The sequence below is a fragment of the Passer montanus genome, unplaced genomic scaffold, assembly GCF_014805655.1.
Source record: "Passer montanus isolate IOZ18808 unplaced genomic scaffold, ASM1480565v1 scaffold35, whole genome shotgun sequence".
In the NCBI taxonomy this organism is placed as follows: Eukaryota; Metazoa; Chordata; class Aves; order Passeriformes; family Passeridae; genus Passer; species Passer montanus.
Window position 1 is genome coordinate 8,653,535 of NW_024368263.1, and position 13,230 is coordinate 8,666,764.

Genomic DNA, 13,230 nt, shown 5'->3' on the forward strand with positions numbered 1-13,230 from the left:
CTGGGCCTCAGCCAGCCCCAGCCCCACAGAAGGATCCTCACACCACAAAGTGTTTCTGCATTTATTTTTTATTAACCATTTATTTGTCTGTAATCGTTTTTACTCTCACATTACAATCGTGTGGGGGGTTTTATATATATTTTATTTTAAACTTTATTTTTGTAAAATAAATAGAGATAAGTGAACTTTGAAGGTAGGACGCTCTCCAGATCGCTGGTTAAACTCTGTGACCCATGATTGAATCTCTGCAGCAGACCTGTGGAAGCACAGCCCACACGCTCAGGTAAAAGCCCAACAGCCCAAACTCCTTAAAATCCTCACCCTTCTGGACGTGGGGCTGCACCAGAGCCAGGCAGGAGCAGCAGCTCCCACCACGCCAGGAATGTCCTGTTCCTTTCACAAATACACTGATAGCAGTTAAAAATCTATTGTTTTTGAAGCTGTGAATGTTAAGGGGTTACGTGAGATCCCAAACTCTGCTTCCACCCCCGCGGGCAGCCCGGGAAGAGGCACAGCTCTGTTAGACCATAATTAACTTTGGGTAACTTACAAGTGGGGTTTTAGGTAGTTTTTTTTGAAGTTTAAAGCCTTTGATTCATTATCCTGGGATGTGATCCCTGATGGGGACGGCGCTGATGCTTGGGGACCTCTCCAAGGCACAGCCCCTGAGCCTGTGGCACCTCGGGGTGGCCTCAGCACACAGGGACACGGTGCCAGGGCCAGCAGCAGCACGGAGGGCACGGGGCAGAGGTGCAGGCAGGGCCAGCCCAGGACAGAGGGGCTCTGAGCCTTCCCTCACTGCATCCCCTGCACAGCTGGCAGTTCAGAGGGGTTCTGAGCCCTTCCCTCACTGCATCCCCTGCACAGCTGGCAGTTCAGAGGGGTTCTGAGCCCCTCCCTCACTGCATCCCCCTGCACAGCTGGCAGTTCAGAGGGGTTCTGAGCCCTTCCCTCACTTTGTGGAGCCTGCAGATCCCGTGGCACTGCTGGGGGACCACTGGGAATTCCTGCAGTGAGTTCTGCCCCTCTGGAAGGAAACCTGTCCCTCGGCTGTGCTCTCCCTTCCCACACCCACCTGCAGCCCCAGAAGGGAGCCCAGGGGACAAAACATTCATTATTCACACGTGGAAAGTGCAGAGGTGGAGCAGGCTCTGCTGCACAGCTGGGACGAGGTGGCTTTGCTCAGAGCTGCCTTCCTCCTCCTCCTCCTCAGCCGTTCCCCATGCCCAGGTGCTTCCCTGCCTGCTTCCCCGGGGGCAGGTGAGCCCCAGCCGTGGTGTGCAGCTCCAGGTGCCCACGCCTGGCCTCTCCTGGGTGCCCAGCAGCCGTGGGGGCACAGGGAGCCCAGGCTGGGTGGCTCTGCAGCTCCCGGTGGCACAGGGACAGTGGCAGCAGGAGGGGCAGTGCCCGAGGTGCCCCCAGCTCCTCACGGGCTTGGGTGCAACGTGGTGACACCGGTGACGTGCTCCAGGCTCGTGGGGACGTTGGAGATCTTCGTTCCCTTTCCTCCCTCCTCTTCCTCACGTGCAGCTTTACGGCGTGGGACGTCCTGCCCTGCTGCTGCCATCTCCCTGAGCCCCTCCTGCGGGACCCCTGCCTGCCCAGGCCACCAGTCCCCATCTGTCCTTGCCTCCAGTGGGGAGCAGGCTGCAGGCAGGGAGGAGGAGGAGGTTCATGCTGCCCTGCCTCCCTGGCAGCCACATCCCCTGCTGGGGTGGCTGCCCTGGCCCAGGAATTGGGTTTGGCACAGGGCTGGCAGCAGCTGGAGGGTCCTGTGGAGCTGGAGGCGAGTCCTGACAGTCCTTGAAGAACTCACACCGCAGCAAAACAAGGAACAAAGACTAAAACAAGACCCTTCTCAAGGGCGTTGCCTCATCCAAGTCCTTCCACGCTCAGGAGCCGTGTTTCTGACAGAGAAGCCAACCACTGGAAACAAAAATAAATGTTCCTTTTCTGCAGCTTTGAGAGGATATAGCTGGAAAACAAAACGAAACAAACCCAGGAGATTGTCTCTTCCCCTTGTCAAACCCATCAGTAGCTAAGTCAGAAGAACAAATGTTCAAGTTATGGGGTGCAGCAGCAGCCAACACGAAACATTCAAGTCGATGATTTCTCTATGTACAGGAGCCCCGGGGCCGCTCGGCCGGCGCCGTCATCTGATCCTCTTCTCCACCGAGTACACCGAGATGTAGAAGTCATTGCTGCCGACGGCCAGGTGGGGCTGCGGGAGAGCACAGGACAGAGGGCACGGTCACCGCTCAGCCGGGCCGGGAGAGCCCCGAGACCGCCCAGAGCCGCCTGCGACCGTCCCACCCTGCCCGCCCAGCTGCTCCGGGCACCCCGGGATGGGCACTCCGGGATGGGCACCTTGGGGATGGGCCCCCCGGGATGGGCGCCCCGGGATGGGCACTCCGGGAATGGGCACTCCGGGAATGGGCACCACGGGGATGGGCACCCCGGGGATGGGCATGCCAGGGATGGGCACCCCGGGGATGGGCACCCCGGGGATGGGCACCCCGGGATGGGCACCCCGGGATGGGCACCACGGGATGGGCACCCTGGGGATGGGCATGCCAGGGATGGGCACCCCGGGGATGGGCACCCCGGGATGGGCACTCCAGGCATGGGCATGCCAGGGATAGGCACTCCACTCTGGGGATGGGCACCCTGGGGATGGGCACCCTGGGGATGGGCACCCTGGGGATAGGCACTCCACTCCGGGAATGGGCACCCCGGGGATGGGCACTCCCAGCCTCCCTGGGCACCTGTCACCCTGATTTTTGAAGTTTTTCTAAGCCTTCTGCTGTTTACACTCTTGTAGCAATCTTTCTCACACACTTTCTGTAAATAACTTATTGGTTTGCGTTCTTTTATGGAAGAAGAGAAATTTTAGGGACTGTTGGTTTGTCCAGTGTCATTGGAGAGGTGGCACTGTCACCTTCCAATCCACTGTCACCTTTGGAAATCTATAAATGTTAGAGTCAGAAAATAAACTGCCCTTTTTAACCTTACAAACAGCAGCATGTTCCCATCGTGTTTTTTCACATCCTATAGTGACAAGACCCCTTTCCCTGGGGAAATTCCTGCTGCTGTCCACCCTGAGCTCCCCTGGCCCAGCCTGAGGCCGTTCCCTCTGCTCCTGTGCCTGTTCCTGGGAGCAGAGCCCGACCCCCCGGCTGTCCCCTCCTGTCAGGAGCTGTGCAGAACCAGAATTTCCCCCTGAGCCTCCTTTTCTCCAGGCTGAGCCCCTTCCCAGCTCCCTCAGCCCCTCCTGGTGCCCCAGCCCCTTCCCAGCTCCCTCAGCCCCTCCTGGGGCTCCAGCCCCTTCCCAGCTCCCTCAGCCCCTCCTGGTGCCCCAGCCCCTTCCCAGCTCCCTCAGCCCCTCCTGGTGCCCCAGCCCCTTCCCAGCTCCCTCCTGTGACCAACCCCAAGGTCCAGCTGTGGAGCAGTGACAGGCACAGGTGACAGTGACATTCAGCAGGGACACCCAGCTGCTCCACAGCTCTGCAGGAGTTATAGGCCCATTTCAGCCACAGGGAAAAATTATGGGCACTATTAGTTGCCAACTGCCGACATAATTTCTCTAAATGACTGCAAATCTGCTCATTAGGAGCCATGGCTGGGCTGAAAATGAGAATTTCCTGCAGTGAGGGGACCTGGCCCCGCCGGACAGGGCTTTGCTTTGCTTGTTTAAAGAGCAAACTGCTCTTCCCATCACATATTAAACATCTGTGAGCTATCTGCAGGTTTCTAAAATAATCCTGGTAACTCCCCCCTGTTTTCCCATCCATTCATTGTTTTTTCAGGTTTTCCAGCTCCTCCATTTGTTCTCCTCCCTGGTGAGCAAAGTCCACTGCACAGAAGGGACCTCCCTCCTCCTTGAGCAGCAACCAGACTGTCTGTGTGACCACTGCAGAGCCCCTCAGCTGGGACACTCCAAAATCCCCTTTTGTTCTGCCTCATTCCAGCTGTGACAGACTCCAAAATCCCCTTTTGTTCTGCCTCATTCCAGCTGTATCAGCTCGTGCCTTTAATTTCCACAGCTCTCCCGTTTTCCTGAGCTGCACTTTCTGCCTGCCCAGCTCCAGCCCAGTGAGCCACAGCTGGGAGTGCCAAGCACAGGAATTTGGGAGTGAGAGCTGCGCTGCTCCTGGACCTTGGACAGCTCCCGAGCCCTGCAGCTCGGCTGGAAGGGCTCAGAGCTGGGCTGGGACAGCTCCCCTTCCCCCTGGGGGTCTCGGGGCAGCCCCCGTGGCAGCAGGGTACAGACCCAGTGGGGATGGAAGGCCAGGCAGCTGATGGCTCCCACTCTCTGGCCCATGAAGCCGTCGTAGTATTTGATGTTGTTGATCAGCTCCCCGTTCCCGTTGTAGATGGCAGTGAACTGGTTCATGGAGCCACTGCAAGGGACAGAACTGGAGTCACTGGCAATGCTGGGAGGGGACAAAAGTGCTGCTGCAGCCCCTGGCTGAGCTGTGTGCCACAGTGCAGCCACGTCCCTGAGTGGGAGAGCATTCACTGGGGCCAGCACCACAGTGAGCTGTGGTCACCTGGGACAGGGAAACACAGAGAGCTGATTCCCAAACACACCAGGGCACCCCAAACAGGCTCCAGGCCGTGTGGCTGTGGAGCAGCTGCTGGTCCCCAGGCAGAGCCCAGAAACAGACACTGAACAGGGACCCGGTGTCCAGGGCTCACTGAGGGGTAAAAAAGGGAAAAACTCCTGAGCAGCAAACACAGGCAGGAAGCTGCTCTGCTGGGGTGGGGTTAAAAACAGTAACACCAACACCACCCCATGAATGATGTCTGTGGAGACAAGTCACCCTCTCCAGGGATCATGGAATGGTTTGGATTGAGAGAGATCTTAAAGCTCACCTTATTCCACCTTTGCCATGGCAGGGACACCTCCCACTGTCCCAGGCTGTTCCAAGCCCCAATGTCCAACCTGGCCTGGGACACTGCCAGGGATCCAGGGGCAGCCCCAGCTGCTCTGGGCACCCTGTGCCAGGGCCTCCCCACCCTCCCAGGAAGAATCTCCCCCCAGTACCCCACGCAACCCTGCCCTCTGGCAGTGGGAAGCCATTCCCCCTCCTCCCGGCCCTGCTCCCTCCCTCTGACCCTCCAGAGCCCCCTGAGGGCTCACAGCAGAGCTGCCTGTGCTGCAGGGGGGCAGCAGCACTCACCAAGCAAACAGGTTGGCCTGGGGGTGGATGTCGAGGGCCGTGAGCCCCTTGACAATCTGCAGCACCTTCATGGACTCGGGCATGCGGGGGTCGAAGAAGCGCACGTCGCCGTTGACACTGCCAACACAGAGCCACACGTGAGGCTGGCACAGCCCCAGAGCCAACACAGAGCCACACGTGAGGCTGGCACAGCCCCAGGGCCAACACAGAGCCACACGTGAGGCTGGCATAGCCCCAGAGCCAACACAGAGCCACACGTGAGGCTGGCACAGCCCCAGAGCCAACACAGAGCCACACGTGAGGCTGGCACAGCCCCAGGGCCAACACAGAGCCACACGTGAGGCTGGCACAGCCCCAGAGCCAACACAGAGCCACACGTGAGGCTGGCACAGCCCTAGAGCCAACACAGCCATACGTGAGGCTGGCACAGCCCCAGTGCCAACACAGAGCCACACGTGAGGCTGGCACAGCCCCAGGGCCAACACAGAGCCAGGCTCAGGCTGGCACAGCCCACCCAGAGTCCCCAGAGCTCCAGGAAATGCAGCTGTAGGGCTGCCCATGGGCCAAGCCCCTCCATGGGGCACCAGGACAGGGAACACCCAGGGCTGGGATCCCAGCAGGGCCATGATCTGATCCCACCCACAGCATGTTCTGTGCTCGGGGAACAGCTGGGAGTGATCCCAAACTGCTGATCTCAAATTCCTGATCCCTCACTGCTGATCCCACAGTGCTGATCCCTCACTGCTGATCCCAAATTCCTGATCCCACACTGCTGATCCCTCACTGATCCCAAATTCCTGATCCCACACTGCTGACCCCACACTGATCCCTCACTGATCCCTCACTGCTGATCCCAAATTCCTGATCCCTCACTGCTCATCCCTCATTGCCCATCCTTCACTGCTGATCCCACAGTGCTGACCCCACACTGCTCCCTCACTGCCTCTCACTCCTGGCCCATTGCTGAGTGTGCCCCCCTGTTCTGGCACTCCCAATACATCCAGGCCCACATTCCTGCTGCTTTGCACAGCAGAAATTGCCTTGGGAACCTGCAAGCAGAGGGGATGTGCTGGTGCCACCTCCACCCCAGGACCTCACCATGTCCTGTCGTTTGTCTTCCTTGGATTTTGCTGCCAGCTGAAGCAGGGGGAGCTGGGAGGGACTGGAAGGGAGGTGGCTCAGCTCCACAGCCTGAGCTCCTCTGACCTTTTGAAGCCCAACATTCCCACACAGCTCCGCAGCCCCAGGAGCAGCTCCCAGGCTGGAAGGGCTCAGAGGAGAGGGGACTACCAGCCCTCAGCCCTGGGCACAGGGACCTGACCCCTGGAGCTGCAGGAGGAGCTTATGGAGAGGAAGATTAAAAACTCCAATATGGGAGCTCGACAAATCTGGCAGCTGCATCACATAATCCCCTGTTTGAAAATCTTAATACATTTTTGCTGGCCCATCCCCCGCCTCAGGAATGTTCTGAATCCCAGAAAATTATGCTTTGTTTCCATTTTCTAATCAAGAGAAAGCAGCTCTTTGTGTGCAAACGGTGGCTTTGTGACAATAAATTCTGTTCTGCTGCTCCTTAATGGCCAAATCAGTACCTGCTGCTCTGGCTGCAGTATTTACCAGGCAGCAGGGATGGATTTAGGGAATTGCACAGGAATCCTGCCCAGGAACGTGCCTGCCAGATGCACCCTCCACCTTCCTCCTCTTGTCCTCTCCCAGATGTCCCCACAGAGATGCTGGCAGTGAAGCCCCCTCACCACAAGATATTCCACAGGGAGCTGCCCTCCCTTCCCCCTCACACCCCTGGTGATTCCAGCTCCTTGTTCACCCCCAAACCTCCCCAGCAGCCTCCCAGCGAGAGCTCCACATCCCTTCTGCCTCCCCTCCACCCAGTCTGGAGCAGGAATTAATCACTGAAGCACATCTCAAACCCCAGAGCTTCACCCTCCCAGCAGGGCCAGAATTGGAAGGGAAAATCAAACACTGAGTGTGGCCAGCAGCCCCAGGAGAGCAACCCCTGTACCTGACACTCATGATGTTGCCCTCGGGGTGCTTCTGCAGGTAAGCCTTCACCACCCAGGCTGTGTGCTCCCGGTAGGTCATGACACGGCTGGGGACAAGGGGACACTGTGAGAGGAGGAAAAAAGGGAAGGGAAGGGAAGGGAAGGGAAGGGAAGGGAAGGGAAGGGAAGGGAGGACCCGTTACCATTCGCTGAGGGCCATCCTCCTGTCGAAGACGCGGATGGAGCCGTCGCCCAGCCCCGCCACGATCAGCGAGCGGTGGGAGTCACAGGACAGGCTGGTGACACAGCTGTCAGCTCCCGTGGGAATGTCCTGCACAGACACACACACACCCCACATGTTGGTCACACAGCTGGACATGTGGATGCCATGGGATGGAGAGAGAGGAACGGCAAGCGTTTCTCACAGCGGCTCACGAGAATTTTGGAGAGTTGTAAGGATGTGGTAACTTGTCAGTATAAACAATCTGCAGGTGGTGCTTTTCTACTTTGTCTTTCTGTTCTTCTCAAGGACAGTGTGTGAGGAAGGTGTTTTTGTTAGCCAATCAAACAGAATCCATCGTATCACTCTATATAAACCACGTGGTTCTCTTGAACAAAACCTCCTTCGCTCTTTCTACAGTCCTGCCTCCCTCCTTCCCTGTGTCATTCTTGGTGCAAGAGTGACATGGACACACTGAGGTTAGGTGACAGCAGCCAATGCTCACTGATGGACACCCCCATTCATGGGGGGTTCAAAGTTCTCGTGCTTGAACCCTTGGTTGGGTTCCTAACACTGCTTGGCTCACTGGCTGCTAGGATTGAGTGGCACTGGCTGGGGCGTCTTGTTTGAGATCCTACCTAACCTATCATTGTCTTACCTGGGGACTTGTTTACTATTTTTTAATGAATTAAGCTGGGAGCTGGGGTCTGTCATGGCCAATTTTATCTGTTCAGCTCAGACCTGCTGTAGCTGTGACACACAGCTTCACTCAGGGCCCCGAACCAAGGTCCTGCTCCATCCCCATCCCCCTCCTCATCCCCATCCTCACACCGAGCTCTGGTGCCCCTGAGCCCCAAAGGGACACTCTGGCCCCTGGCCCAGCCCCAGAGCAAGCCAGGCAGTGCTGTGCCCCCTCCTGTCCCTGCTGTGGCACTTGTGACAGGGACACCCAGCCCATCTCATGAGAGATGTGTGCTGGGAAGGGGACATGGGAAAGGCAGCTGTGCCACTGCACCACGCTGCCACTTCCCTCCTTTTTACTTCTTGAGGCAAAAGAATTGCTCAGAATAATCCCTGTGCCTGTTGGGAGGAAAACCACTTTGTTAAAACCAGCAAAAGAAGCTGAGCAGCACTGCAAAAGCAGGAATGCCAACGATGGAATGCCCTGGTTGGCAGGGACCTTAAAGCCCCTCTCATTTCCCCCCTGCCCCGGGCACACGTCCCCAGGCCAGGCTGCTCAGGGCTGTGCAGGAGCTGCAGGGGCTCACCCCACACCTCAGCTCTGCTTGTGCCCCTTGCAGGCTCACCCTGGAGCCGCTGGGCTGAGCAGGGAGAGGCACCAGGCCCGGGGCTGCTGCAGCCTCTGCCCACCCCCAGCTCCTCCTTTGAAGCAGCAACACTCAGCAGAAGTGCAAATGAAGCACTCGTTCCTCCAGCTCCAGAGAGCTTCCAGAGGTGTGGGTTTCTGTAGTTCAAAGAGGGAGGCACCTTTATCTGCCTCGATTATCGCTGCTCTTTGTGCTGATTCTCACTTTCCCAGTCACCGAGGCAGGAAGTTCCAATCACTTGAATTTCAACACCCAATCTTTGCAATTAAAAAAAGAAACAACATGTTTTTAGATACTTTCGGTGCAATCATTAATCATCATCATTTAAAAGATTTTCGCCTCCTGAATTTTGCCGCTCCCTAATTTGCATAGAAAAAATAATATGTGAAAGTAATTAAGATGAACAGAGGCTTAATTATCCTGCATCGCAGGGTCAAAGTGTCGCAATTAATGTTCATCCAAGGGTAATTAATTTCGAGAAGCTTTGAAAACTCCACTTCCTTTTCATTCCAGCATGGTGCCTCGGTTCTCACCGACCACCTGCTTCTCCTCGGAATTTCTGAGGAGCTCCCACGTGATGGTGGCTGTCGGGGACGCTGGCAGGGCCTTGTCCCTGCTCCGTGGCACAGGGGCTGTGTGCTTTCACAGACTCTTACACTATTCCAGTTCCCTGTTAATGTGAGCTCCAACTGCAACTCCCACGTGATGGTGGCTGTCGGGGACTCTGGCAGGGCCTTTTCCCTGGCAGGGCCTTTTTCCTGCTCCGTGGCACAGGGGTTGTGTGCTTTCACAGACTCTTACACTATTCCAGTTCCCTGTTAATGTGAACTTCAGCTGCATCCCAGAGCCTTCCTGTGCATCCCAGAGTCCTCCTAAGCATCCCAGAGCCCTCCTAAGCATTGCAGAGCCTTCCTCTGCTTCCCAGAGCCCCCCTCTGCATCCCAGAGCCCCCCTCTGCAACCCAGTGCCCCCCTCTGCATCCCAGAGTTTCCTCTCCATCCCAGACCCCCCCCCAGCCCTGCATCCCAGCGCCTGCCTTCACATCCCAGAGCCCTCCGCTGCATCCCAGAGCCCTCCTCTGCATCCCAGAGCCTTCCTCTGCATCCCAGAGCCCCCCTCTGCATCCCAGAGTTTCCTCTCCATCCCAGACCCCCCCTCTGCTTCCCAGAGCCTGCCTTCACATCCCAGAGCCCTCCTCTGCATCCCAGAGCCTTCCTCTGCATCCCAGAGCCCTCCTCTGCATCCCAGAGCCCTCCTCTCCATTCCAGAGCCCTCCTCTGCATCCCAGAGCCTTCCTCTGCATCCCAGAGCCCTCCTCTGCATCCCAGAGCCCTCCTCTCCATTCCAGAGCCCTCCTCTGCATCCCAGAGCCTTCCTCTGCATCCCAGAGCCCTCCTCTGCATCCCAGAGCCCTCCTCTCCATTCCAGAGCCCTCCTCTGCATCCCAGAGCCTTCCTCTGCATCCCAGAGCCTTCCTCTGCCTCCCAGAGCCCTCCTCTGCCTCCCAGAGCCTGCCTTCACATCCCAGTGCCCTCCTCTGCATCCCAGAATCTTCCTCTGCATCCCAGAGCCCTCCTCTGCATCCCAGAGCCTGCCTTCACATCCCAGTGCCCTCCTCTGGATCCCAGAGCCCACCTTCACATCCCAGAGCCCACTTCTGGATGGCACAGCCTCAGCTTCCCCAAGCACTGCTGCCCACCCAGAGCAGCACAGCAGCTGGCAGGAGAGCCCTGGCACACTCCCTGAGTGTCTGTGTGGTTTTATTGAGCTGGGAACGTGACCTGGGGCAGGGAAGCAGGGAGGAAGGGGCTCCAGAAGCTGGCAGCTCCTCACAGAGCAGCCCCAGGTGCTCTGGGCTCTGGCAGGGACAGGTGCTGGGCCAAGCAGGCAGCTGTTACCTGTACTTTCATTTCCCGATCCGTGTCCCAGATCCGGATTATCCTCACGTCTCCCGAGGTCATCAGGAGCCCAGTTTCTTGTTCCCAGTCCACCACCATCCCTGCTCCTGAGACACAACAAGGCAGGGGTGCCAGTCAGGGCCAGCAGACTGGCACCCCAGCTCTGCAGAGCTGCACTCCGTGCAGCATCAGCTCCCCTGGCCCGAGTTCCAGACACTGCCAGCGCCAGAGGAAATGCAGAATCACACACACAAGACACCCCACACAGCCCCAGGTGGGACTGAATCAGCTGCTCCTGCATTCCAAACACTGCTTTGCCCCCTGGTGTGAGTGCTGAGAGAAACCAGCAGGGTCCCTGTGGGAGGGGAGCACAACTTCCAGGAACTGCCAGGGCCAGAGCAGTGCCCAGCACCACCACGAGAACATTACATGCTGATTGAAGACACAGCCGGTGCCACCTCACCAGCAAGACCTGAGAGCTCCTGCACTGATTCCTCCTTCTGTCAGAAGGGTGTGGGAGATGTTCCTGGCCAAGGCAGGGCTGCAGTAGAGTGAATTTAACAGCTGGTGGGAGCACAAACCAGTCTGCTGCATGACTGGTGAGGAGGGGAACACCCTGCAGTGACAGCAGCTCAAACACCCTGACAGGAGCTTCTGCTCCTCATCCCCGAGGGCACAGAGCAACTCCAGGGCAAATTCAGCACACAGTCCCATCCACACTGCGTTAAAAACACAAACAAAAGCCCCGGGAGCACCACAGGAGGGAACCAGAGAACTCCAGGCTTGGGGTCTGTTTCCAGCCCCTCGGGAGGGCAGGGACAGCAGCAGAATTCCTGCCTCACACAGCAGCATTTCTGCCTCTCAGAGCAGCATCCCAGCCTCTCAGAGCAGAATTCCTGCCTCTCAGAGCAGCATCCCAGCCTCTCAGAGCATCATTCCTGCCTCTCAGAGCATCATTCCTGCCCCAGAGCAGAATTCCTGTCTCTCAGAGCAGCATCCCAGCCTCTCAGAGCAGAATTCCTGCCTCAGAGCAGCATCCCAGCCTCACGCAGCAGCATCCAGCCCGTCAGAGCAGTTGTCCAGCCTCTGCCCATGCCAGCCCGAGTCTCTGGTGCTGAGCAGTGTTTCATAAGCACACAGAGCTGGAGGCAGAACCCTCTGCAATGCATCAGGACTGCAGCTCCTGCCCCGGGCACTGGCAGGGCCTTCAGCACCACCCCTGTGTCTCCACTCCACAACGTGCCCATCCACGAGGTGAAAACGTGCACTTGGCTGGGTGTGCTGCCCAAACCATCCCCAGCAGGACACCTCAGCCTGCCCCAACGTGCTCCTTTGTCACCAAAGGGCCACAAGTGCCTGGTAGCAGAACATCCACGGCTACAGAGCACAAAGGAAACAGCAGCACATCCTCTGAACACCGAGTTCTCCTGCAGGATGGAATGACCTTGTTTTGCACAGCTTCACAGAAAACACCCTGCCCCTCTCCCCTCGCTAAGCATCACATCTGAGTGCATTCCCGATCCTGCCACATCCAGGGAGGAGGTCACTGATGTTTACTGGCAGTTCCTCCCCTCCCTGCAGGAAATTCAGGACTCTGGGCTGACCTGGGAGCCTGGATCTTTATCCTCAGCCAAACGGATTGTTCCTTCAGACTGCCTGGCAGCTGGCAGGGCTGGAGAGGCAGGCAAACAAGCAGGCAGTGATGGGGATGATAAACACCACTGAAGTGTTTGCATTTGTCAGCTGCTTAGGGCCCATGTGACAGGATAAACGTGGCAGCTGAGATGGATCTGGCCATTTCCATCCCCGGTGGAGTTCAGCAGGCAAAGAGCTCCCAGGCAGCTCCACAGCTCCCAGAACAGGTTTCCTTCTGAGCAGCACCAAGTCCTGTCCAGCTGTGGTTCCAGGGGCTGCTCTGTGCAGGGGCACAGGGGAGGTGAGTTTGGGGGCAGAGTTGGCATTTTTGGTGCCTCTCTTGGTGTGCCTGTCAGGAGTTTGTCACTGAGGATGCTCAGCAAGGACACCCAGGGCAGGAAACTCTCACTGAGGGAAGAGGCTCCAGAGGGATTGCACAAAGGTTGCCATGAGAGACAAGCACATGGAAAGGACAAGGGTTCACTCCCAACCAGGCTGGAAAAAAGGAGGGAGATGATCACAGAATCCTGGAATGGCTTGGGCTGGAAGGGACCCTAACAAGCCCCCCATTCCAGCCCTGCCATGGCAGGGACACCTCCCACGACCCCAGGGTGCTCCAAGCCCTGTCCAGCCTGGCCTGGGACACTTCCAGGGATGGTGCTGGCTATGGTGTGGCTTGAGACCTCGCAGTTCCTGCCTTTCTTATTAAAATTTAAATAGTTCAGCTCAGTTGCTGCTCCCTGGAAGAGGCAAGAGCAGGATTTGGATCACCCCAAAGCAAGGATCTGCCTGGAGAGGGTGGATGCTGGCTGCAAAGGTGCCTGTGCTGAGCCCTGGGCTGGGGGCTCTGCTCCTGCTGCACCCCAGCGTGCCCTGGCCAAAAGGGGAGGAACTGGCAATGCTGAACCAGAACTCCAGCCTGTCTGAAGAGCAGAAAAGCCCTCATACAGAAATGTCAGTCACTTG

The 13,230-nt window shown here is 57.7% G+C and overlaps 1 protein-coding gene across 3 annotated transcripts in view; it reads right to left on the reverse strand.

Moving 5' to 3' along the window:
* Window positions 1-50: 50 nt before the first annotated feature.
* The window catches only part of RPTOR (regulatory associated protein of MTOR complex 1), a 101,732-nt gene continuing 88,552 nt past the window's right edge, over window positions 51-13,230 (reverse strand). For all 3 annotated transcript variants that reach the window (XM_039715967.1, XM_039715965.1, XM_039715966.1), the window contains exons 30-35: window positions 10,630-10,736; window positions 7,387-7,514; window positions 7,204-7,290; window positions 5,184-5,300; window positions 4,271-4,400; window positions 51-2,221 (exon numbers count right to left, since the gene is read on the reverse strand). In XM_039715967.1, the coding sequence (XP_039571901.1) occupies window positions 2,153-2,221; window positions 4,271-4,400; window positions 5,184-5,300; window positions 7,204-7,290; window positions 7,387-7,514; window positions 10,630-10,736 (638 nt within the window). In that variant the 3' untranslated portion in view covers window positions 51-2,152. The remainder of the gene's footprint in view (window positions 2,222-4,270; window positions 4,401-5,183; window positions 5,301-7,203; window positions 7,291-7,386; window positions 7,515-10,629; window positions 10,737-13,230) is intronic.